Here is a 25,118-nt window from a genome sequence, read left to right on the forward strand (position 1 = left end):
TTATGTACAATGAATGTCAAGACTTTTTCCTCGATGTCAATGCGTTTAATATCAAATTACTAATAAATTAAAACTTTACATTCATCAATTAGTAATAACAACGACTCTCTAATTTTTTTGCATTTTTGTTTCTCCTGTATATCTTTGTTATACCGTATCATTTTCCATGAAGGTTGTGCGTGAGAGAGTGACGGGGTTCTTTGTACAGGAAAAGCACGTAGTGAATACATCTGCGGCTAGTCGCACGTCCCTCGACACTCCTCGCCACATACCAAGCAGGTTTGTCTCCTTTTATTTCTTTTTTTCTTGCGGAAAATATTGATAATACCTAGCACAAGTTTGACTGTTAGTCCAGATACATTTTAAATAAGCAAGCAAACCAATTTTGCAATTAAAAGTAAAATGATTTAACATGCATTTAACGAGCTTAATTGCTTCCGACACTCGGCTCAAATGTTAAAACGAAGCTTTAAATTTAATCATTTTTACAGACATTTGCTCTATACCAATTGTGAGTTGTAAAATAATATCTTTTGTTCAATAGATTAATTGGTAATTATTTATCTTATCTCACCAGAATTTTTGATGATCCATCTGTTACATTATTTAAATAATTTGATTTGTTAATTGTTAAACGATCCAATTGCGCAGATGGTTTTTTTTTTTTTTTTTTTTTTTTTTTTTTTTTTTTTTTTCAAAGCTCAAAAATGATTAGCTTGTCATACTATATTTATTAGTGGTTCATTAGTTGTAGAATTGTGCACGTATTTTTATATTACAATAGTGTAAGTATTTGTAGATGTTGATAATTATTATTTATGCATTATGCAAATATTTCTTGATTGGATTTTATTTACGAATTATTAAAATATACAGAGTTTTTTTTTTGTTTTTGTTTTACCTTAATCAAATGACTGTCGTTTATTATTAGCATAATGGTTGTATAGTGTAATTTGTCATTTTTATGAAAAACAAAACCGATAAAAAATAGTATTTAAGCGAATGAGAAACATAATAAAATTTCGGCACATTCATATATATTCTTAATATAATTATTATCTCAAATCATATAAAAGAAATATTTAATAACAGATACAAGCAGTTTATTCTTATTTTTAGATATTCATTTAATGGTTTGTTTTCGACTAACAAGGAATTAATAGGTAGCGCTCTTTGTCACAATATTTTCGCATGTAAAAGAAAGAAACGACGATATTTTCCAATCGCAATTTTATCTCAACTCATGGTGCTATTACACTTATCTTACCAGAAAATAAAAGATTTAATTATGACCTATTGGCCTCTATTGTTACTATCTCAATTATGCATGGACCGACTCATACATGCACACACGTACTTAAAACAATTTGGACATGCAGTAGAGCACTCGCTTCTTTCTTGCGCACAGCCATAAATAATGTAGCACGCTTAATGTCTAAGGACTAGTTTGTGTAGTATGTACAGTTCACACGCGCTCGACTACCTCCCCCCCTCCCATTTATTTAATGATCATTGTTCCGGTCGGCAGATCTGGCTCGAAGGTGATGGACCGTGGCAGAGTATCACCGGCGAGCGACGCCGTCATTCCCTTGTCGATTGAACAGCACCAGATGCCACTACTACAGCAGCAACAACAGCAGCAGCAGCAACAACAACAACAGCAACAACAACAACAACAACAGTTACAGCTACAACAACAGCAACAGTTACAGCTACAACAACAACAGCAGCAGCAAATGCAGCAGCAACTACAGCAATTGCAACAACAGGATCACTTGGAGATCAATGATGAAAAGTAATTTAATTTTCATTTCTACGATTCTTTCTTTCATTTTTTCATCCTCATTTATATATATTATTTATATAGCACAGTCGTTTCACATTTGCGGCTGTATAGCGTTAATTAACATGCGTTTGTCATTGCGTATTGCAGTTTTGCGACGGAGGTGACGAAGATAAGGAGCAGCGCCCCATTCACGGAGATACTCGAGGCCATGAAGCATCCTCAGACTGGAGTCGGTTTCCTTACGCAGCATCCGTCGCTGCCCAGTCAGACCTTCGTCAGCGCGGACGCTGTCCAATGGCTCAATAGTCATATCGAGGGTGGTGTATCCGTCGAAGGGGCCATTAATATAATGAAGGTCGGATTATCTCTGATGGAGCTTATATGAACGATAAGCCCGAGTTCTCTAATGCATCTAACGCTTCACGCTTATTTTTAATGAATTTGCATCCTCGGTCTCCGGGTCTCCTCGTTTCATATTCACTGCTCGGTCATTTTCGTTAATGCATTAATTTTTGTGCGCACAGCTGGTGAAATGGCAATTTCATATCGATGCACGATGAGATGGTCGTTCATTCGAAAACTATTTACGCTTTAATCAGCGAGTGAGAGACTAATTATACGCGTATGCTCAATAAGCTGGCGAAAATTGAATTTTTTTTATTTATATAATGTCTTGCGAACTGGATAATTCATTTAGTAATATAGCTTTTGCATATTGCTATTATAGGGAATGATTCAAGAAAAACTTATTTCTCATGCATCCGGCGATTTCTCCAAGTCATTTATTCTGGGATTTTATCTGTACCATATCGTTCAAGAGAAAGACTGCCAAAAAGGTAATTATCGTTACGGATCTTTATTGTCGCCATTTTTAAACTGTAATAACAATTTCGTTCATTCGCTTAATAATTTAATAACAATAACGATCATTAACTCGCTGAAATACAGAATAATATTGACATTTTATATCATATTACTTTAATAGTGAATGCTTCGAAGAGCTTCGGGATTCTGTAATTAATTTTCAGCCTAAATAACTAATTATCTCTCGTTATTATTATTATTGACAAATCAGGCAGCGAATATTCTCCACCACTGGGAGATCTGCAAAGCTTTGAAAATGAGTGGGTGGAGGTGGAGATGAGAGCTCCGAAGGGCTGGTGCGAGCCTCAATCAAATTTCAATTCGGCCAATCTTCTATCCAATATATCTCATCCTATATCGATTCCTAGCTGTGATACTATTGACGAATCGGATGTTCCTATTTTCCTTAGAAACGACGTAGATTTATCGGATGTCACCGACGAAAGAGACTGGACAAGTACGTAACTTATCTCCTTAGCACAAGCATTAAAAAAAAAAAAAAAAAAAAAAAAAAAAAAAAAAAAAACACACACACACCCACACATCGCCGCGTTTTAAATGTTATATATTTATTATCAAAAATATTTCTAATACATTAGTTGCCAAGCATAATTCATTGTATCGTTAATATTCACTATTGGGCAGCTATTTCTAGCTCTACTCAATCATAAATCAGTCGTAAATCAATTTTTATTATATTATTAAAGCGTCGGTTCGTTCTCGCATATTCCTTGCCCATTTCATCTGCTTTTGTTGCAGTACCGATGTACAAACACACGCACCTCGACATCGACATTAATAATAAGAGCGACCGTATAGAGTGGGGACACCTGAGGTACCAATCAATTTTCAAACCCGAACATTCGTACGAATTGGTCGTCCAATGGGTGGCTGCCTCGGGTAGCATCGTTGCCGATCTCGTAAGTAATTTGCGACACACCTCCCCCATCATTTTTATCAAATCTCATCCAGTATTTTCCTTAGATATTTATTTGGCAGCGGAAAGCGCAGTTGTGCGGAATCCAAATGATACCAATTCCCAGCGATTTGCTTGCTTTGCCGTTTACCGCGAAAAGCGATCCTTTACGCGGACCAATATTTATCCCTTTAGACACCGAATGCCTACTGGACGGTAAAACATATCTCTTTGAAGGTACGGCTACGTCATTCGCTCACTCGCTTTCATAATTAACAAGTAGATCGATCATAAAAATGCGGCGTCACTCCTACGGCGACGCTTAAGCGCGAATGGCTTATTAAGAAAAATGCGCGCAAGGGACGTAGTGCGCCCGCGGGAGATTTCGCTTTGCTAATGTCATCTTTTAACCATTACGAACGACGAGTAGAGTTCCGGGAGGACACGTATGCCCAGCGGCTCTTCCTCTTCCAAGAGGCGATACTGCAGCGCTTCGGATTCCTGCGATGCCTCGTCGAGGGCAACGAGAACGCGCACCAGTACGTCCACGTGACCGGCAATGCCTTCATCCTCGTGCCCTCAACGATCAATCCGCGCCCGCGACAGTACACCGGCACGAGTACAACGAGGCGCAGCGTAGGCCAAAAGCGCTACCCGGTGCACGCGGAGCAGCCCAGTCCTCACGAGGCCTACATCACGCGACACGTCAGTGGCAAAAACAAGGACGATTACAACATGGATAGACGGGTGAGTGGCTTATATTTGCGTTTACCTCTACGTCGCGAGCTCCGGAATATCTATGCTCATAAGGTGTCGATTAACAATATACGTCTAGCATGATACTTTCGCGAAAATCTCATTAGTGTTGTAATAGTCGTGGAGTAATTTGAGATTTGTTGAGTGGAGCGCTGGAGAGGGTAAGGACAATTTCGTTTTATATTTACTTATGTGCTATGTATGTATCGATGTACTTATGTGGCAATGTCAATGTTTTCGTGCCGATCGCTCGGGCAAATATAAACAATTGGCGATACGATAATTAACTCGAGAACAATAGTTTAAATAGTTTAAATAACCGAGGGATTGAATTATCGTTACATAAAGAAATTTAAACGATGACATACGGTTCTCTGAATTTCTCTGAATAAAAAAACTTGCGCGCTTTTTCTTCAGCCATCGCAATTAATATTTTTATTTAATCACGTTTTTCAAGTTTTTTTTTTTAACTTGAATCGGCATTTAACATTTTCCTCGAATGTTCCCTAATAATTTATATATAATTATTAATCGTTACTATTAGCCTACGTAATAAATACATAATTCATTTTGGCGAAGATAAACATTTTATATCCACTTGATGTTGTTTTTTATGTTAGATGGGATTTCTGTGGTCGTGGAATCATATGTTAAGTCGAAAGTGGAAGTATCCAGCGACAAGCACGGGCGATGAGCTTTTTCAGAAAAAGATTATTCAAGATTTCCGACACTTCTGCTCGAATGGGGACAATCGTTTGAGAAAGTTTTGGGAATCGTGCTGGGAACTTAAAGAAAAGTTTTGTACAAATACAAAGTGATACGTGGATCGTGTCCTGTTTATTTATATACACGGTGCCACACTTTTCTAGTCTATTGCTTTGGAGATTAAGCTATGTGAAATGTGAATAGTATGGGCACGCGTTAACACGATGAATACGAATTGTCATTCATCAAACACAGGATTCTAAACTATTCGACTGTCTTACATTTTTACTATGGGGTTACTGTACATTTTATGCGCCTATTTTTAAATAAATTACGACAATTAGATGTTGTTATTTTTATTAGAAAACATTGTTCATATTTTGTACACACTGAAACTAGTAGTACTAGCTATTAAGTCTTGTTTATATCATACTTCAGTCAATACATTTAAAATGATGTAATAACAACAAATGTTTTGTATCGCAAATATACAATATAATCAAATAATAAAGTCTATCTCGCACATATCGTAAGTTTTCTTACTTTGAAAATCGCATTATAAATAATTATAAACAGGAGGTTTATATTAACATTATTAATATCAATGTATTATCAACTAAAATGTGTTTACAGAGAAAATACATATTTATACATCCAGTAAGTAAAAATAATTTTATATCTAATTACAATCAATTTTGTCAATAAATTTGTTTTGATGGTGGAGTTGCAAAATATTTTCGATTCTTCCTCATGAACGATTTTCTGGAAAAAAAAAAAAAAAAATCAATGAGCGAAACTTTTCAGCGAAAAATGAACATTAAATAAATATTTAATCTTGTTTCAACTTACGACGAGCTAAGTGGAGTATGAAAGAATCCTCGCGAAGCATTACGCTTTAACAAGGATTCCGTGGATGGTGTATGTCTTAGTTCCGAATGCTTTGGTGTACCGATATCACTCAGATGCTCAGGATTGACAAAGTTTGCCCAATAATCCGATGGTATCCTCAGTAAATTTTCAACAATCTATAATAACAACATACAGTGAATTACAGTGCGATTATTATAATAATTATATATATATATATATATATATATATATATATATACTGCAGTGCGATGTTTGATTAGTATAAAAGGGTATGTAAATAAAAGAACAGATTTTTAATGACTAAAGTTTTAGCGAGAATGATAAAATGCATGATTGGAAACAATCGATGATGATGATGATTAAATAGAAAAGGGAATTCGAGCATTGTGTCTCTATGACTCATAAATACAACTTACGGCTACTTGATTTTTCGTTTCTGCAAGCATTGACGAAGGTGATGGATGTTGACAGCTGTATCCAACCAAAGTAGGTCCGAAAACCTTGGCGAGATTGGTGATGGGCATTTTGCATTCTGGGGTGCTGGAGACTCTCTGCAAATGCAATATTAGAAAGGCGAGTGTATCTCGATTGGGCTGCGGTAATTCCGAGATAGCCTGATACAATGCCGCGTCGGCATCCTGCTTATCTGCGATGAAAGTCGCTCGGGCAAAATCAGCCCAAAGGCCGACGGTAATAAGTGGCTCCTTTAAGGTGCGTAAAAAGTCCTTGAGAGTCGAGCAGATCGTGGTGACGTCAACTTCCGATAAGTTTGGCGCACCTCGACCTTTCAGAAATTTCTCTTTCAGACATTTGACCTCGGCCATGCCGCCGTTAACGCGGTACAGGCCCTGTTCCATCATGCCTCGGAGCTCGACTTCGTTTATGCAGTGTACGACGAGGGATGGCACCATTGGTGGGATTATTGGTGTGTAATCAGCTATTGTTCCCTGATTCGAACAATGATTTATGAGAATGGTAATTTTGCGTTTAATAAAAAAAACTTGTAGAAATAGATAAAAATTCAATATCAATCCGTATATATCTTTTCGTAAGCTTAAAAGTCAGCTCATAACCAAGATATAAATAATTAATATAATTTTTTCCCTAACCAAAAGTTAACAACCCATAGCGTACGAATTTGTACTATTAATAATATTAATATTATTATTGTTATTATTATTATTGTCATTGTTGTTATTATTATTATCGTATACCAAATAATTCTTACCGATATTCCGCGAAGAGTGGGCGTATTTCCTGTAGGAATGCATGGAAGTGGCAGAAGATGTTTACATTCTAAATGACTTACTGCCCTGCAATCTTTACATTTAATGGCGGCTTTACCAAAGCGTAACCTATCATTACAAAAACGTAATACTATAAATTATTATAATTGTTCGTGAGATTATACATACGGCTTTAAATTTGAATATTACCTTTTACCACATGGGATGCAGATTTCGGGTTTTATAACGGTCTTTCCAATAAAACTATGAGTTCTTGAAGATTTAGAATTTATTGTATAGCCACCAATATTTGGACTAGGCTTAAATACATTTTCAGAATCAGAATTAGACGACACTGTCTCTGCTTTTGGCGCTGATGGCTGAAATATTTAACAAAATGCAATAAGACAGATGAATTTTTAACTTTATAAAACGAAACGAATTCACGAAATGACAAAAAACTTTATTTTTTAAATATTACCTCTACATACAATTACATTATAACGAGCATCATAAAATTTACAATTCAATTGTAAATTTCGTGGATTCCATAATTTACTTAAAATTAACGAAAGTTTTTCCTTTTGTCTAATTTTTTAAATTATGAACGGCGAATTAAAGAAATAAGTTATTGCATCGACAGTTATAAAAAAAAGAGTGAAAAGTTCCAATCATCTTACAGTGGGTGTTACATCTTGGCTCTTCGATTTACTGTTGCGTTCGCCGCTCTTTCGCCTTTTACGAGAGCTGCTTTGTACCGAGGAATTTTGCTGAGGATCTTTATTTTCATCTGCAGGTATGGTTTCGATAACTGACGAAGCGGTTATCGTGCCCTCCTTTGGCATCACTACCGTCGTCGTCGCCACTATCCTGTCTGAGTTGTTCAGTTCGACGGTTTTCTGCAAGGCACTGCGGCGTTTCTTTTTAATCACATATTCTCCACTAGGTCGATGTTCCTTCCATTCCCGCTTTTTCTGATTCTGTTGGAGTATAATGCTCGTATCCAGATCGTCCTCGGATTTGGAGAAGCAGCTAAGGTCGCTCAGCAGCGAACCAGTGGAGTCCAGCTCCGTTATTGTATTTAGTCTTGATGAGGAGTGCAAGAAAGATGATGGGCATGAACGATTGAATAGACGTAAATAAGTAATTTTTAAATTTTGATTGAAATTGATGTATATATTATTTGAAAAGTACATCAACAATTTTCATAAGCAATAAAGAAGTTTCTTCTAAAACAATTACGAAAAATCACGGTACCTATAACTATATCGAGTATAGATGATTCTACAATTTTTTACTTTGCTTAAAAAGAATCATCATAGAAAGAAAAATAAAATTTTTTCCATATCAACATTACAAAAGAAAAGCAGGCACATAAAAAAATTAATACATTAATTAATGTCCTTTCAAATTGACTAATTCCTTTTTGTGTTTAGTAATTTAAGCAAATTCTTATTATTTTATGAGTGCAGATTATTCATGCATAATTTAAAACTTATTACTTGTCTTGAAGTGGATCTTTTGAGTGGATTGAATTATGTCGCCCATTGAGAGTTGTGTTATTTAGAAATTGCAGCTTTTCTCTAGTTTCATCATTTAGATTTCTACCTCCATCGTTTAATAACAGATCTCTGACTAATGTAATCTGTCGCTCCTAAAATACCACATCAAACAAAGTTTTGGAAAAATATCATTTTAAAAGTTAAAAACTTTCTTCTATTAATTTAATATATTTATTATAAGTGTGTAGAAATAATAAAAATATAATTTCATTTTCTTACGAATAGAAATTTAAAATTGCTAGTTCATAGTTAAAAAAAAAAATCTCACTATCAAATAGATACATCTTGATGCATTAAAACTTAATAATATTTAATTGCGATGTTATTAACATCAATAAAAAATGTAAAATATTTATTACACAATACTTAGAATCTCCCAATTATTACTTAAAATTAGTACATATACAGTGAAACTGTGCAAAGTATATAAGTAATATGGAGACAATTGTCTTTCATTAAAAATAATCTTATAATGGCTTTATCGAGCTTCGTGCCAGAAATAATTAAACAAATAAAATATACTTTTCTTGAAATTTTATAAAACTATTCCTTTAGCATAGCATATACTTTTAATATAATTAAATTCAATACCAAGTCTTGAGATATGTAATACAATGCATTTAGCCAATACCACAAGACTAGACATATGTACAAGATATATAATAAAATTGATAAAAATATACATTGCTACATCCTTACACATGAATTACGTTGCTCTTCCGCAAGCCTCCTTCTTCTCTTCTCCTCATCCAACAATCTTCTGGCATGACTAAGTTTACGATCCAAATCAGCTGCTTCGTGATGAGCCTTTTCTAAAGTCGAGTGTAAGCGCTGACATTCTTGTACAGAAGCCAGCCATTTTTGTCTCATTTCTTCTTGATTAATAGCAAACTGAAGGAATTCTATGAAAAAAAAAAAAAGCATATCAAACATTAATTACCATAGAGTACTCCTAATAGCTTAAAAGTACAGCATAAAATTTTATTTGATTTATCATATTAATCATATTAAACGTGATTCGAATTTTGTTTTGTTTCGGGTTATATAATTTCGTATAAAAAACAGCATGAACTGTTTGCAATATTTTAGTTAGTCCTCCTAAAATAAATTCCTGCTAAAACTGTAATCGAAGGTAGGATTATCGTAACCATCGTTACATTGTAAACTTTATCATTTTCCTCCCAAATAACACCGAGACATTAAGCAAAAGCCACGAGTTTACGGATTCCTATGAAAACCGAGTCTTTCCTAGAAATTGCATGAAATGTGGAAAAAGAACGGCAATAGAAGATACAGTGTAACGCTAACCTCCTTCGCAAGAACCGTTGACAAGGACATTCGTGCAGCGTACGAGCTCGTCGTGGCTCGCTAAAATCGACAGAGACGTTGACATCCTCGTCGTCGCGTCCTTCGCTTAACCAACTATTTCAAAACTTACTTTAATCACGTTTACCCTTCGCATTAAAATGCCGACAACAATCGTTTCGCGCTCTCGCGTCTCGCCGAATTGAAAAACATCCGTTGTGACAGGGACAACGCTACCAACGAACGTTTGCGCGAGAGAATCTCACCCGACATTCGAATCGCACCAATCGCCACGACTTTCCGTTACGTCCCAAACGCTTTCAATTATGCGCAAACTCCGGGCGACGTTAATTTGCTCGATTTCAGCGGCTCTTTCGAACTTTTTCTCACGCCCCGTGCCACGTTGAATAGCCAATACTCGCGGGGCTCCCTCAACTCGCCGATGTACTTGGCATTGGCAATTATTTATGAATTACCGGATGGATAAGTATTGTGTAATTCGCGAGAAGTCAATGGCAGCTCGATTTCAATATGTAGCGTATCAATTTTGACATAATGACGCAAGCTCGTATCGATTAATCCTAATTGATCGCCAATTGACACTATCGATTAGTTGCGTTTCATTATAAAATTTTGAAGATCACGATATCGTCGGTCAAGCGTGAAACGCGCATTTTCTGCCGATCAACAATCGACGCACCAATTGCAATAATAACAGAGACAGCTAGGAATAAAAATCTTATTTTTATATATCGACATTGTACGGCACGTCGTTGTTGTTTACATACTAAATTATTGCTTCAACTTGACTCATATCAACTTATTCTTTTCCCTCCCACCCAACGCGATAACATTTATTTATACTGGACCACTGGATCTTATATTATTATTAGGAATGGACGATCGAACGCAATATTATACGCTAATCGCAAGGTTTAGCATAGAATGCGAGTCGGGCGATTATCATGGAAAATTTGCCTAATATTAGAATTAAAATCGACGTAATGGGTGCGCCGCGTAGTCGTTGTTCGTCGATGCCCACAACGCTGCCTCGAACCCCTTCGACGTCCAGTCGCAATAAACGAAGATGAAATCCGTTTCCGTGCTTGCGATTATTTATTAGTCCCACAGTGAACAAAACACGACGTTCGCCTAGACGTTCGAAGGCATCGGTTCCCCTACTTTCATCACTTTGATTAAAAAGTGGCGGGCGCACGACGACGCAGTACGCAGGTCCGAAATATCGTCTCTGGGCGCAGTGCTGCCAACGTAGTATTGTCGTGCCAGCACTGGGGAAGCTCTATAGATTGAGTCTGGCGCAGTTGTTGGATCGTCGCGTCGCGGTGCAACTGGTTGGTGGTGGTACGTACGCTACGGGAGTAGAACGGAAAATAATGAGCGTGGCTATGAGCTCATCGCCTGTAGGTTCGTATATTGCAATTATTTATTTGGCCAGATTAATTCTGTTGCTCGCAATTACAGGGAATAATGAAAGTAAAGAGCCAGATAATTAGGTACTCTGGTGCACTTGGCGATTGCATATTTAGGGAAAATGCGCGCTCTTTGATGGTGTTTAGGAACCCTTAACGCCTTAACTTTAACGTGTTGGTATAAAAGAAACGTGACCGAACGTAAGACTTTCGAGCGTTCATTGAATGGGAGAGAAAAAAATTAACGGTGGAAAACAAAAGAAGAAAAAATTTTACGATAAAAATGGAGAGAGAGAGATAGATAGATAGAGAGAGAGAGATAGATAGATAGAGATAGAGAGTGTGTGAAAAGAGAGAGAGAGAGAGAGAGAGAGAGAGAGAGAAAAAAAGAGAAAGCCGTTAGGAAAATTGTGCACTTTTCGGGGTACTCTGCTTTATTGGAAATAAGAAGCGCGAGGATCGTTGCCTTCTTAATCGCGTAACAGTGATTTTGTATTGCCGTTTTATGGTGTAGCTATTGTGTAAAATAGTACGCAACGGTGCACTTATGGAGTTTGTTACATTTGCAGAGGATGAAAGACGAGGTGATAATATTAAAAAGGCGAGATATTCATGGTACGTTACTTTGGAGAGCGAATCTCCGACACCCACCGATGAAGACGAGGAGTCCGTTTATACTGTACAAGGCAATGAGACAGGTAACTACGATACGTTTTATTATTATATTGTTTTAATAAGTGTAGTATGGTTAATGTCAATAATACTGCTTCACTGGCCTTTAAATAGGATTAATAATAGTCTCTTGATTAACTTACGTTTAGAGTAAATAGACATCTAATGGATTTGCATCATTTTTGAATTATAATATTAATGCATGAATTTATTTGGAGAGAAAATTTTATTGTATACTTACGCACTTCAAAATAATTAATGAAACAAATATTTTGCATTCTAGAATTTGCACGTGACACTTCGGACACATCGACAACCCACACTTGGATCAGCAGTAACGAAAGCGACGCCTCCGTTAATATAGAATACGAATTAGATTCGCAGCCGGAAAATGAAAATCCATTCACAGCAATATCTTCATCGTCGGAGCCTGAGGTATTCGTCGATTATGTCATTTACATACAATCGATTAGCGTTACATATAATAGATGATATCTAATTTTTCGATTTGCTTTCAGAATAATTTGGCAGTCGAATTTATAACATTCTGTGACTCTGATGGTTTAGCCGATGGTAGCGACGACTCAACAAGTTCCATTGACAGTGAAATTAAGAAAGTAGATTTTTGGACTTGCGTATTATGCAAAAATCCAAATAACAATCCTATGTTTCGTTACTGTGAAAAGTGTTATCAGGTAAATTAATTTATTTCTTTTTTTAACACATATTTCCATAACGCTTGCATACACTGAAAACTAAACAAAATATAATATTTAATTTATGCCAATGAGAGAAATAAATTTTATAAAATGTGAATACCCTATAATATTGTCTGGTAAATGTAATTGAAATCAAAATACTGTCCATATTTTGTGAATGTTCAACACAGAAATTACAATACATTCAATATAAAATTTTTGCATTATTTACTACTTTTACTGGAAAATTCAAATAAAAATAATATTCTTATTGGTTATATCATTTTTGAATATTAAATGATTTCATAATAAAATGATGATTAAAAGTTCAAACAGTAAAGAAATGAAAATATAATTTTTTATAGTTAAATTTTATATTTTACAAATTATAGAAGAAATTGAAACATACTTTTATATCTTCGAGTATAAACTTACTAATAATAGTTCTAGATTTCTTTTAATAAGCATTACCCATTAGATAAATAATTTTGACTTTTAAACATATTAAGCTTTATATAATTATAAAATATCTACTATGTACCTTATAACTACTACAATCAGCATGAAACATTAAAAATATTTTATCTGTTACTTTATTTTAAAAAATCAAAACACCTTTTATCCGGCGTACCGTTAACATGCGATTATACAGAGCTTAAACAAATCGAGTTTGATCGTTAAAAACGAAATTTTTGAATTGTTATAATATTTTATTATTTGAACCTGTGCTACGATTAAACACAGTAGTATTACTAATTTTATAATTAGAAATGCTGGTTAATGAAATGTTCTTACAATGATATTATCTATGTATTTGATTAAATATTTAATTAGTCATATTTAAAAGAGTTATAATTTATCAATTTATTTAATAGTCATAGGAATTTAAAAAATATTCTAAATCGATAATCTTTATAATATCAACAGACAAGAGAATTCGTTTATATAAAAAATAATTAAATTTTGATGTCAAAGTTTGTATTATAAAACTAAGCATTACCATTGTATTACAATTTTGTTGTAATAATTAGATTAAATAATTAGATGGCATTTGAGATACATTTGTTATATTTAGATATCACAATACTTTTCTAGACTTTTTTTTTTTTTAATTTTTATTTAAAACAAATAGGGAAACGTATTACTATATTATTTACTTATTCGAAGTAAGAATGTAGTTTCATTTCAGAAATTATGAAAACTCTGGTTATTAAATAATCAAACAGCTGGCACAAAATTTGGTGCAAATAAAATTATTTTAAAATAGATTTTAAGTTTCTTTTATCTCCATGTATTTTTCAATATTTTATTTATAAGTAAATTGAAATTATAATAATTATTTAATAATTACATACTATTAAAGTAATTGCTTGTAATATCACAATAAAAGGTAGACGTGGGAAGTACAATATATGAATAATAATAATATAAATACTATTTTAATAAAAACTATATAGTATACACGCACAATTAACTATGATTTTTTATGATATTTTGTTACATTTTATACACTGCTCTTTAATATATTACCATTGACCTTATGAAAAAGAAATCCTATCAGTCAAGTACATATTTAATTAAATTATGAAATAACTTTTGCCTTTCTATTATATCATTTAATTTGAAATGAATATTATTTTTTGGTTTTTGCAAAGTTTTTTGGTTGAATTTTAATGCCTTTGTAAAGTTATTGATTAACACATACTTTTTCAATATTTATAATAATAATAATAATAATATTTGAAATGAAATCATAAGTAGATAATAATTACTGAGCGCAATTATTAACTTGTTATTAACGATTAGTTAGTTTTCTTATTATTTCACTATTATTTTTAAGAAAATATTAAGAAATAAGAATTTAAAATTGTATCAAACATCTTAACGAATGATAATTTTTTATAAATTGTTTTGCTCCAAGTTTTTATGAAAAATTCCAATTAATTAGCAACTATTTATATCTATTCACTGTATGAATAATTAGAAATAAAAATTAAAATTTTATTTATTAAAAGTCTAAGAAATATTTAAAATATTGAAATTGTTGTTCAATTATATATGTCAGAAATAATTATAGACACTGTTTCTTAATACTTCTTAATATGTTGTTTGTATTAATAATTACTTTTATATAATGGAATTTATAGTTTATGAATAACTGTACTACTAATATCTGGTCAAATGACTTTTTGAAATTTTTTGAAAAAATTGATTATCAAAACATTGTAATGCTGAATTTATTAAAATTAAATAATTTATCAGAATTTGTCATCATTAAAATTTCACATAGTAGAAAATATATTCATTCTAAAGTTGTTAGATAAAGAAAATTCAATGACCTTAAACCTCATACGTAACTTTCAGGATATATCACGTGTTTCATTGTAGGCAGAGATTAATTAATACCTTATAAATTCATAGGACTAAAATATTACGACCTTAATTTTGTTTTTGACTTTGGAATTTACGTTATTAACGAGTAATACCGAAGTAATAACGAGTCCACTCGATAAAGATCGCTTCATCTCGTTGAAATATCGATGGTTTCGCACATTTCACTTTAATTATTTCAATTAACCTTGTATTATCCATAAGGTCTATAAATATGAAAAAAAAAAAAAAAAAAAAAATAAGTAGCCCTTATTACGAATTGTCGATAAAAAAATAATTAGTCATTTTATAAATAAAATACTATTATAATTTAGACCGAGAAATGAAAGATAATTTCGTCAGCAATTTATGACGAAATAGTAAAAATAATTGCGATCACACCTGTTTTATTTTGAAATTTCAAAATTATATTCGCAAGAGCCGATGAAGTTTTCGTGCAACAATACTCATTTTTTGTAAAACAAGATTTTTCCATTAAGCAGAAAATGCAGATTTATATGTCTTTGAAGAGAATTATCGTGTCACTTACACCGGTACACATTGATTAGAAAATTCGGTAAAAATTATTGCAAAATATACTTATTTAATATCAATAAATCCCAATGTTTAATAAATTTCACTCACCCGTGCTTTACGTATAAGCCACCTCCGCTTGATTCAGGTTCGAACATGTTCGAAACGTCAGCGATACTATTGGTTCGAGGAAAAAAGAAAAAAAGAAAGTACCGGGTGGCGGGGGTATTTCGAAATGCGCTTCTACAAATGAATTAAACAATGAATAAATGTCTGGCGATCGTAGCTGAGGAAGACGAATTTTATGGGCAACCGTCCGAGACGGAAACGTCGAGCGCAGAAGGACCAGGGCAAGACGCTCCGGACGACGGTTGATGCCGCTTTGGCCCAGGAGCTCTGCGACATGGACTCGGGCATAGCGTCTAGTCAGGATTTGGAGAGGGCGCCATCTGACTTCCGCGGCGGCAAGCCGACGTCTTTCGAGCCGCAGAGCCGCGACCTCACCACCATGATATTCGGGGCGAATCGCCGGGGAATAAAGACCGAGTCGACGGCTCCGACGTTATCAGCCGTCGTCATGGCCCAGCCGATGGACAGAGACGAGGTCGACTCGATATTGCCCCCCAAGCAGTACAGTATCCCCGGGCATCATCCTTACCCCTCGGACTCAGTGAGTACATTGGCATCCGAACACCAGCGTGATCGCATGACTTTAATCGCTAGGACAATTGGATGGTTGCGAGCGACGCGGGAGGGTGGGAGGGGATGGACAAAAGTCTCGTTTACCGTATACGTTCTAGTTATTTTCAGTTTCGCGTTATCATCTGTGAGTAATAATAGGCCCGTCATCGGCAAAAGGGACAATATATTGTCTTGAATTAATTATTCCATTTATTGTGAACATTAACGTAATTAATATGCGCGTGAATAATTGCCTGCGCGTAAGATTTTTATTTCATAAGCATTAAATTACTTATCTTCATGCTAATTTGATAGTCGTTTTACAACTATTATCTCTTCAGGTAAATTGCAAATTCCCATTTTACAATGAAAATTGCGCATTTTTCTCCTTTTCTTCAATTTTTTTTTTGTGCTTCTATTTCTGGCTATTTATTTATTTATTTATTACAATGCACAAATGCAACTTGAAACTTTTAAAGTTCATCACGAATACATCTACAGTAATATTTTGTTTGCTCTTTTTACGTATACGCGCTGTTTTAATTGAGAAAATATTTTATAAAATAATTGAATGATGATATGCCGCAATAACGATTAATGATGAGCGATTTGACGTCAATTAACAAACCAAGCTTAAAAATTGATTTTCGAAACACTTGAAAATGTTATGACTACTTACGCGCGAGACAGACTGATACGACGTTGCTTTTTGTGCAAGTAAGCACGTAACCGACGGAGAAGGCCTTTAAAATAATAATAATAATAATAAAAATAATATCGTCAACAACAATAATGGCCTCAACTACGACGATAATAAAAAACAACGACGACGACGACGACGACGACGACGACGACAACAAGAACAACAACAACAACAACAACAACAACAACAACAACAACAATAATAACAACAATAATGGTAGAAACGACAAGCCCTGATATCCTTACATGATCAATTACTTTCTTTTGCAGTTTTAAAGTTATAGAAATAGTTATGCGTTCACGTTGTCATCGTCAGGGTGCGCGTGAGGTCAATTGGATATCGCCGTAGCTAACTCGGCTCTAACCGAGAGAGCATCTAATCCACCTGTTTTGGCGTCACGACGACGTAACACGGCGGGTCTTACCATTCAAGGACAGAGTCGCGCCGATGTCTAATCATTGCGTGTCCCCTGTCACATAATCTTAGGCCGATACGTCGGGACTCCGGACAGCGGATAATACGAATGCACGCGGCTTTTCTCTCGCCTGCCGGCGACACTTGGCACAACGTCGGAGACCATCTTGCTTATCCCTTCTATCCCCTCGCCTCGCCCCCCCCCCCTACCACCTCCTCGTTTTACCATTTTGACGTTTTACTCGCTCAATTACGGTGGCGCATAGCCGCACGAGTTAACGATCGACTCTCTGTCATTTAACGAGATAATGAGCTACGGACAACCGGGGCGTTCTCTCGACGAAAGTGAATGCCTCTATACATCTAAAGATTATAATAGAGCTCATTAAATTTAAAGACGGCTCGATTGGCAAATTGCAAATCCATTGATTTCATCAAGCTGACGTAAATAATAGGCTTGCTCTCAAGTGTATGAATTTGCGAAGCATTCGAACGCGAGATCAGAGAGTCGAGAACACAAGACGAAGATCGCGAACGAAACGCCAACATCTCGGACCGTTGTACTAAAGCCGTGAAAGTAAGATAACCACAGCGTGTCTACTCGGTTTTTGCTGACCATCGAGCCTCCCACTCATTTCACACTCAGTGGGAAAATTTGTACGAGGCTCCGTCCTCGATCGTAGTATCGTAGTAGAGGTCACGTGGAGGTCCTGCTCGATGGAGTTCGCGAGCGACGATCACTACTTCCGCGCCGTTCTTTTCGAGAGTATCGGGGATATAGCCCCCGTAGCCCTGCCTCGGTGCCCCGACTTCGTAGCGATCTTCTTCTTCGGCTTCCTCGTCGGCTGCCAATCCTGCTACCGTTTAGTGATCGAACTCGAACGTCGCGCCCTTAAAGCAGCGCCGAACGGAGCTCGTGCGCATTCCTTAGCGCTCGGGCTTTTGTGCTTAATAAAGCTTGCGGTTTTCGGCCGGCCTGCTTGAATGTCAGTTGTGGGCCAATGCGACGACGCGCAACGCCGACCGTTACGATTATTAAACTCATAACGAAAAGTGAAGCGATCGAATCAATATACTTGGTGCACGTCATTTTGTGAAAAGCGACGACTGACGTTAACTTTTGATTGAAGCAGGACGTCAACGGACTGAATTTCACCAAAGATAGAGCCGAGGATAGCGAGGCGAACATGAGCGTCCGAATCGAGAATTCGCAGTCGCCCCTGAACATTCTCTCGAAGAAGCTGCAATTGCGTAAGGAGGAGGGCGCCGACGTCGTGGATTCGAGCGAGCAGCAGGCGCAGGGATTGGAGGGTCTCTGCCTCATCTGCACCGTGAGGCCGAAGAACGGCGCCTTCGTTCACGGCAAGATAACTCACATATGCTGCTGCTATCCCTGCGCCATGAAGGTCTGGATGACCAATGGTAATCGCTGCCCTATTTGCAATCGAAAAGTCACTCAATTATTAAAGGCCTTTTACGCTTGAGGTGGCCAAGATATTTTTATTAAACGATTGGCACAAACATTATATGTCCACCAGGGATGCAAATATTACTAGCTTATTAGTAATAACTTTTATAGTTACGAGAAATTAATAATATCGAGTTTAATTGTCAATTAATTACAATTCTAAGATTAGCATCTTATTAGCTGTAATTGGAATAATTTATTGAACAAGCTTTAAAGAAACTTTATTATTTTTTTTCTTTTTTTCTTTCTTTTCTTTTCATTTCGTTATCTCTCTTTTTTTTCTAATACTTGGTGTGTACAATTATGAATGCACAAAAAATTTGCTAAATAGGTATTGGCAAATTCGTACATTTGGCTACTGTACATACGGTTAGATTTAATTGTTCATTCTTTCTCTAATTCGATTAAATGATCATCGATATAAATTCTTGTAATAAAAACAATGATACATCGCATAGAGCCTGTAAAATATTAATAACGTGCCATATATATCATATTCGTTTATTATACGCATCTGCCATTAAATCAGGAATATAAAGCCTAGATAACATCGATATAATAAATTCAATGTCGATAAAGATAGTGGGTAAAAGAAAATTTACTAAAAAATCTAAATTTCGTTTGATTCGCATATTTAAATCATCGGCTAACGCCTAATAACGGCTAACGAAAAAATCTTATAAAATAATTACTCTAATCAATTATTTTACAATGAATCGTAAAAATTACACTAAAAAAACACTATAGTAAGAAAAAAACTTCAAACGAAACACAACGATACATTAATATTATAACACAATTTGCTATATCTGTATAATTAATAATATTTTCACATATATCTGCGCAGACTTCACAATAAACATGTAATTAATTGCAGTCTTAACTAATAATAATTTTATTGGAGAGCGAAGCAATTGTAACACTTAATCAGCATTTCAAGAATTAAAGCACAAAATCAAAACGTTCAAAATTATTTCTCTATCAAATGTACAGGTTCATTTATGTGTGTGTGTGTGTATCGTCTTACCTCTCTCTCTCTCTCTCTCTCTCTCTCTCTCTCTCTCCTCTCACATTTTGTTGTTGTTGTTTTTTTCTTTCTTTTTTGTCTTGTTGGTAAATCGAATAAGATTTTGTCGAAGCATCACTCATATTAATGATGAAACGAGAGTACTGTTTAATTATTATTCATTTGTGCTCACATACCAGTATTTATTCCATGCTGAATACTTTGTAAAAGAAGAAGAAAAAAAAACGTCATAAAATAGTCTATAACCAATTTTTTACTTTACATTTGATTTAACTTAATTAACATATTGTTAAGGAAATTAATTTTTATATTTATAATATAAGTAAACCGATAATTAAACTCATAATAGTGCAATATTAAAATCTAATCTGTAAAATGTACTATTTTTTATTTTATTTTATCATTTTATCACATATTAAATTATTGTTTTTTATTTAAATTAAAAATATTGGTTCTAGACAATTTTCATTAAACGCATTAAAAGCATTAATTGTGCTTCGATATTAAAACATTTTTGCTGCCTATAAAGCAGCTCATGGGCAAAATATACTGTATATATAGTATAAAAATTTCGCCGTTTCGATCAATAATAATCGTATTACGTATTAAGTGAAGGATTACTAATATATAAATGAATATATATATGTATATATAATTCGCTTAGCGTTCTTCGATGTCGCTTACGCTTGGGAAAATAGTGGGCAGGTAGGTGATATATCTTATCACAATATCTGGATTAAAATATTTTAATTAATAAGGTTCACGTAATGTCTTTTCTTAGGTTAATTAGCAATTTTCATTTATTTTTTATTTAAAATGTAAAACACAAGTATATTTCTTGCGAATCTTATTTTACAGTGTCCCATTATTTACATTCTATTATATATTTGTGTAAGTTTGTTTTCTATCTTAGACTAGATAATACCGCAAATACACAAAAATCTTTCTTTCTATTGTATGCAAAGCAAAAAATGTATTTTTCTTTTAAATGATTTGTAATGAAAATATGATAGATAATTTCAAAGTTCAGTACTTGGTTAAATAAAATGTTTAAATTTTTCGGTATTTCCTCCATATTTTATAATTTATATAAATTTTACAATTTTAATTACTCAAATTCTTAAAATTCTTAATTCGTAGATGAGGAAAAATGTTATTATCTAATTGATTTATGAATACCGTATAATTTTTCTTTAGCATTTACACGTGTTTACACTGTGAAAAACAAGACTCAATAGGAATATTACTTTCGTACCATTCAAAAAATTATTTAAATGTTCTGTATAAAGACATTACATTAAGGCAAAAAATTTCAAAGTTGCATTAAAAAAAGAAAATACCTCTCCATACACTAGCTGTATCACGTATCTATCTTATAATTTGAAAGATCATTCTTGAAACTATAGATGACCAATAAACGTTAATTTAATGTAATAATTACAAAAAAAAAAAAAAAAAAAAAAAAAAAAAAAAAACTATAGTTTAAAAAAAGACACTTTAGAAAGATTATAATGGTTAAATATAATATTATAATGGTTTTTTCAGACTTGTGTGATACTTGACAAAAAATGGTAAAGGCATATCCAGCGTTAAAAAAAATACTGAAAATGGAAGTCTGAGTTATAAGCGTTTTCTGTGTTGTTATGACTCGCTGGCTTAATTTTAAGTAAGATTTTATGAAAATAATTTGACTAATTTAACTTAATTTTTTTGGATGTATAAAATGTATTTAATTTAAATCGGAATCTTTCGCAAATGTTGGGAAAAAACAAATATTTAAATTTTTCCTTTCAAAATGATATACATTGTATAAAGATTAAATTATATTAAATTAAATTATATATATTGTATAGATGAAAAAGAAAAAAAAACGAAATCACACACGTACACACATTTACACGCGCGCGCGCGCACGTAAATACACACACACACACACACACACACACAAAAAACACACGATGAAGAATTTATTAAATATTCTGTCATTCTGATATAAAGTATTATTTAATTTTTAAAAAATGATATCGCTTTTCTAAAACTCATACTTTTGCTACACTTATTCATCTTTTGACAAAAATATTACAAGAACATTAAAAAAAATTTATATAATGTTAATAATTAAAAGTTTAAAAAATATCAATGCTTCAGTACATACTAACCTCATTTAAATTGACTAAAGTTAAATATTCGATATAATTTTGTTCTCGACGTCGAACAACAGTGAGTCAATTCACAATAGAAATTTCAATAACCCGTTCTACTCATTAAAAAAGCTAATTTATTATTACTTCATTGTTCTCCAAAGTTCTGCACAATTTAAAAATAAAAAATCAATAATCGAGTATTATAAAAATTTGAAATCATAATTAGGACGACAATGATATAGTGTTAATAAATAATTTTCAAAAAACTTCGCTAATAGCGCAAAAGTATATTTATATATCAGCCTATATCAAAGTTTTTCTCTATATCGATTCAAATTATCCTCGATAAACTAATGAAGGCAAATTGATGATTGTTTTATTTAACTGAAAATTTTTTTATAAAGGTATGAATGAAACACAATGAAATAATAACTAACAACAAATACCTTTGAATTTTCCCTTAAATTCCGATAAATTAAAGAATCGATTTTCAAGAAAAATATATTTTTAGGTATTAGAACGAAATTTTTGTTATTGAATAAGCCATATACTAGTAGCCGTTCCTTTACAAGTTAATATTTCAAAAAAAAAAAATTCTCTGACATAACAAATTTGTAGAGGATACATAACAATAATAATAATAACAAAAATTAATACTTTAATTATCCACATGAATATAAATCAATTTTAACGTTCTAACTAATCTTCTAATATTAAAGATCTTTCATAATTTCTTAATTAATGCGATTTATGAAATTTAATTAATATAATCTATTAGTTTTGTATCACATTGATGCCTTAATATATATTATCAGTTCACGTGTAATTATTTCAAATTCATTATCGAATCATTCATTACATCTTCTTATTTTCTCTCCTTCTTTTTGTAAATATAAGCCGTTAAAAGTTGTTTAGATAAAATGAAGGTTACGTAAATTTGTATTATTAAATAGTTCGCACACATATGTAATTTAGATGTAGTTAGTCAAACAAATTAAATTTTATAATTATCTTTAATTCCTTTGTTAACTGATGTAAACAAAGATACAAATATGTAAATAAATATTTTTTTAAAAGTGTATATTTTTTTTTCATTGTTGCGATGAATTATGCCGAGTCGATGTTATCTATCAATATATTTAACGTAAAACGACAGGTAAAATTTGTAATGATTAAACCGTTAAAATCTGTTTGTTCTCTGTATAAATATTTTTTCACCGGTGTATTTATAATTTTACAATATAATATGCAATATTTGCTTGTGATTTAAACTTTCAAGAATATATTTCCGGCAACACTTGTTATTACATTGTAATTTTTGTAAATCAATGCTAAAATCGTTAATTAAATACGGTAATTGAAAACATTGCCATGACTAAATATTTTTACCTCCTTGGATTGTTATTATGTGCCTACTACTTATCTCGTAAAGGAACTTCAATTTAACAGGACACTTAACGTAATGGATAAGATAAGACAGTTTGACGAAATTAAAAGCCGAACAACATAATAAAGACATTATTTTACACGAACATGAATTTCAGAACAAATAAGTCTTTTTGTCTATCGAAGTAAGTTAGAACTGCACGATGATTATTCTTAGCGGCTATGTAAATGGAGACCTTTCGCCCTTTGATAATCCATTCGCAAAAGAAAGATAATAAACGCGCACATGCATCCGCCCGTCACTCCCCCGCAGTCTTGTCGTGCGCGACCCCCACACATCGAGGAGGCAGGGAACGGACGTGTGGTGTGACCGGATGAAGCGAAGCCCTAAGGTCGATCCCCGAGCCCCGCTCAATAGCTTTTACAAAACCCACGCTGGATAAACATCTTGGATACTACGGAAAGTTTCCTCGAGACCCAGCGCCCTCACCGTCTCCCATTACAATTGCATCTGTTTTATTTTTCAGGTGTGATATAGACATGCATGATTAGAAAGAAAAAAGCAAGAGTAAGCTTGCGTCGAGGAGCGACGATAGTCTAGGAAGTCACCGATGATGGCCCATTAAGATGACAAATTAGAGCGACGTGGGACGACTTTACCGATGGACTAGCTATATTATGTCGATGACGACTAGTCATATTTATAAATGTTTTATAGCAAATTTTCATTCGTACAATATTTCTCAAGAATGGTAAGTTAAGTATCCGTCTAAATCAAAAGGAATGATGTGTCGGAGGGTTGGGGGGTGGGGGGGGGGCTTGACTTTGTATATTTAATAATAATATTACTACAGATTGGATTTAACTTTTCATGTAAATCAAACTCGGGGAGAGGTGCTATAAATTATTGATAATTTTATAGTTTAGCGGGGTTAATTATACATACAGTTCATTAATTATCGTGAAATCGACGTTTTTACAATTGCCAATTGAAAATAATAATATTGCACCCGTATTACCGAAAAGTTATATGTACCCTAATTTCACCGTTTAGATATACTTAATTAAAAAAAAAAATATATATATATATATATATATATATATATATATATAGATAGATAGATAGATAGATAGATAGATAGATAGATATTCTTGTCTTTCGTCAATTTTTGAAAGTTACAAATTTTTTATTTTATTATAAATTTCATTTATCCCTAAATGAAGCAATAATTAAGAGTTTAACGGTCAAGATAATTTTACGAAGTAATTTTTAAATTTTCTATAATTTCAACTAGGTATATGATTGTAAAGTGCAAACTTCCAAATTGCATTCGATAGCGTTTATGAGAGAAAAAATTTTTTTTTTTTAACAAATATTGTCACTCGTTGCTTCTATTTCTGAAAAAAAAAATGATATTTAGAAATTACAATCATATACGCTTTCACTATAGTTTGGCTATATTGTTTTATTGTAAATACTGTCTTTATTACAGATCGTTAATTAGAACTATTGTCAAATACATTTAATGGAAGGACGAAATGCTAGAGAAAATGGTAGTGCGCAAAGAAAGAAAGACCGAACAAAAAAGAAAAAGATATTG

At 33.4% G+C, this 25,118-nt stretch overlaps 3 protein-coding genes across 5 annotated transcripts in view; 2 read left to right on the forward strand and 1 right to left on the reverse strand.

Annotated features, from left to right (window-relative positions):
- The window catches only part of Iml1 (GATOR complex protein Iml1), a 22,082-nt gene extending 16,567 nt beyond the window's left edge, over window positions 1-5,515 (forward strand). The window contains exons 15-23 of the mRNA XM_011499250.1: window positions 1,529-1,603; window positions 1,760-1,795; window positions 1,934-2,141; window positions 2,514-2,622; window positions 2,862-3,107; window positions 3,410-3,570; window positions 3,635-3,803; window positions 3,997-4,313; window positions 4,943-5,515. Of these exons, the coding sequence (XP_011497552.1) occupies window positions 1,529-1,603; window positions 1,760-1,795; window positions 1,934-2,141; window positions 2,514-2,622; window positions 2,862-3,107; window positions 3,410-3,570; window positions 3,635-3,803; window positions 3,997-4,313; window positions 4,943-5,140 (1,519 nt within the window). The 3' untranslated portion in view covers window positions 5,141-5,515. The remainder of the gene's footprint in view (window positions 1-1,528; window positions 1,604-1,759; window positions 1,796-1,933; window positions 2,142-2,513; window positions 2,623-2,861; window positions 3,108-3,409; window positions 3,571-3,634; window positions 3,804-3,996; window positions 4,314-4,942) is intronic.
- Window positions 5,516-5,691: 176 nt separating this feature from the next.
- Window positions 5,692-10,275, reverse strand: tum (Rac GTPase activating protein tumbleweed). The gene is made up of 9 exons (XM_011499249.1): window positions 9,994-10,275; window positions 9,385-9,587; window positions 8,626-8,777; window positions 7,804-8,209; window positions 7,334-7,503; window positions 7,126-7,252; window positions 6,314-6,844; window positions 5,877-6,052; window positions 5,692-5,789 (listed from the first exon to the last, which is right to left on the reverse strand). The coding sequence occupies exons 1-9, from the start codon at window positions 10,076-10,078 to the stop codon at window positions 5,726-5,728; spliced, it is 1,914 nt and encodes a 637-aa protein (XP_011497551.1). The 5' UTR covers window positions 10,079-10,275; the 3' UTR covers window positions 5,692-5,725.
- A 1,009-nt stretch (window positions 10,276-11,284) lies between these two features.
- Window positions 11,285-25,118, forward strand: part of LOC105361938 (E3 ubiquitin-protein ligase Mdm2-like) — a 14,499-nt gene continuing 665 nt past the window's right edge. Inside the window, exons 1-7 of one of the 3 annotated variants that reach the window (XR_912861.1) lie at window positions 11,285-11,415; window positions 11,990-12,118; window positions 12,376-12,527; window positions 12,611-12,787; window positions 15,981-16,364; window positions 18,623-18,914; window positions 24,045-24,269. Coding sequence is in view for 2 of the 3 variants with exons in the window: in XM_011499252.1 (XP_011497554.1) it covers window positions 11,385-11,415; window positions 11,990-12,118; window positions 12,376-12,527; window positions 12,611-12,787; window positions 15,981-16,364; window positions 18,623-18,976 (1,227 nt within the window). In the remaining variant the exon portion in view is untranslated. Of the gene's footprint in view, window positions 11,416-11,989; window positions 12,119-12,375; window positions 12,528-12,610; window positions 12,788-15,980; window positions 16,365-18,622; window positions 19,090-24,044; window positions 24,270-25,118 lie in introns of those variants that run through there. The other 2 variants (XM_011499252.1, XM_011499253.1) reach the window with 2 other exon arrangements.

The sequence above is a fragment of the Ceratosolen solmsi genome, unplaced genomic scaffold (genome assembly GCF_000503995.2).
Source record: "Ceratosolen solmsi marchali unplaced genomic scaffold, CerSol_1.0 scaffold2, whole genome shotgun sequence".
In the NCBI taxonomy this organism is placed as follows: Eukaryota; Metazoa; Arthropoda; class Insecta; order Hymenoptera; family Agaonidae; genus Ceratosolen; species Ceratosolen solmsi.

Bases quoted from the DNA above. Each gene is read 5' to 3' on its own strand.
- tum (XM_011499249.1), bottom strand. From the start codon at position 10,078: ATGTCAACGTCTCTGTCGATTTTAGCGAGCCACGACGAGCTCGTACGC. The intron at 9,588-9,993 runs GTTAGCGTTACA...TTTTTTTCATAG, and splicing joins CAACGGTTCTTGCGAAGGAG to AATTCCTTCAGTTTGCTATT. The intron at 7,504-7,803 runs GTAAGATGATTG...TAAATATTTCAG, and splicing joins GCCAAGATGTAACACCCACT to CCATCAGCGCCAAAAGCAGA.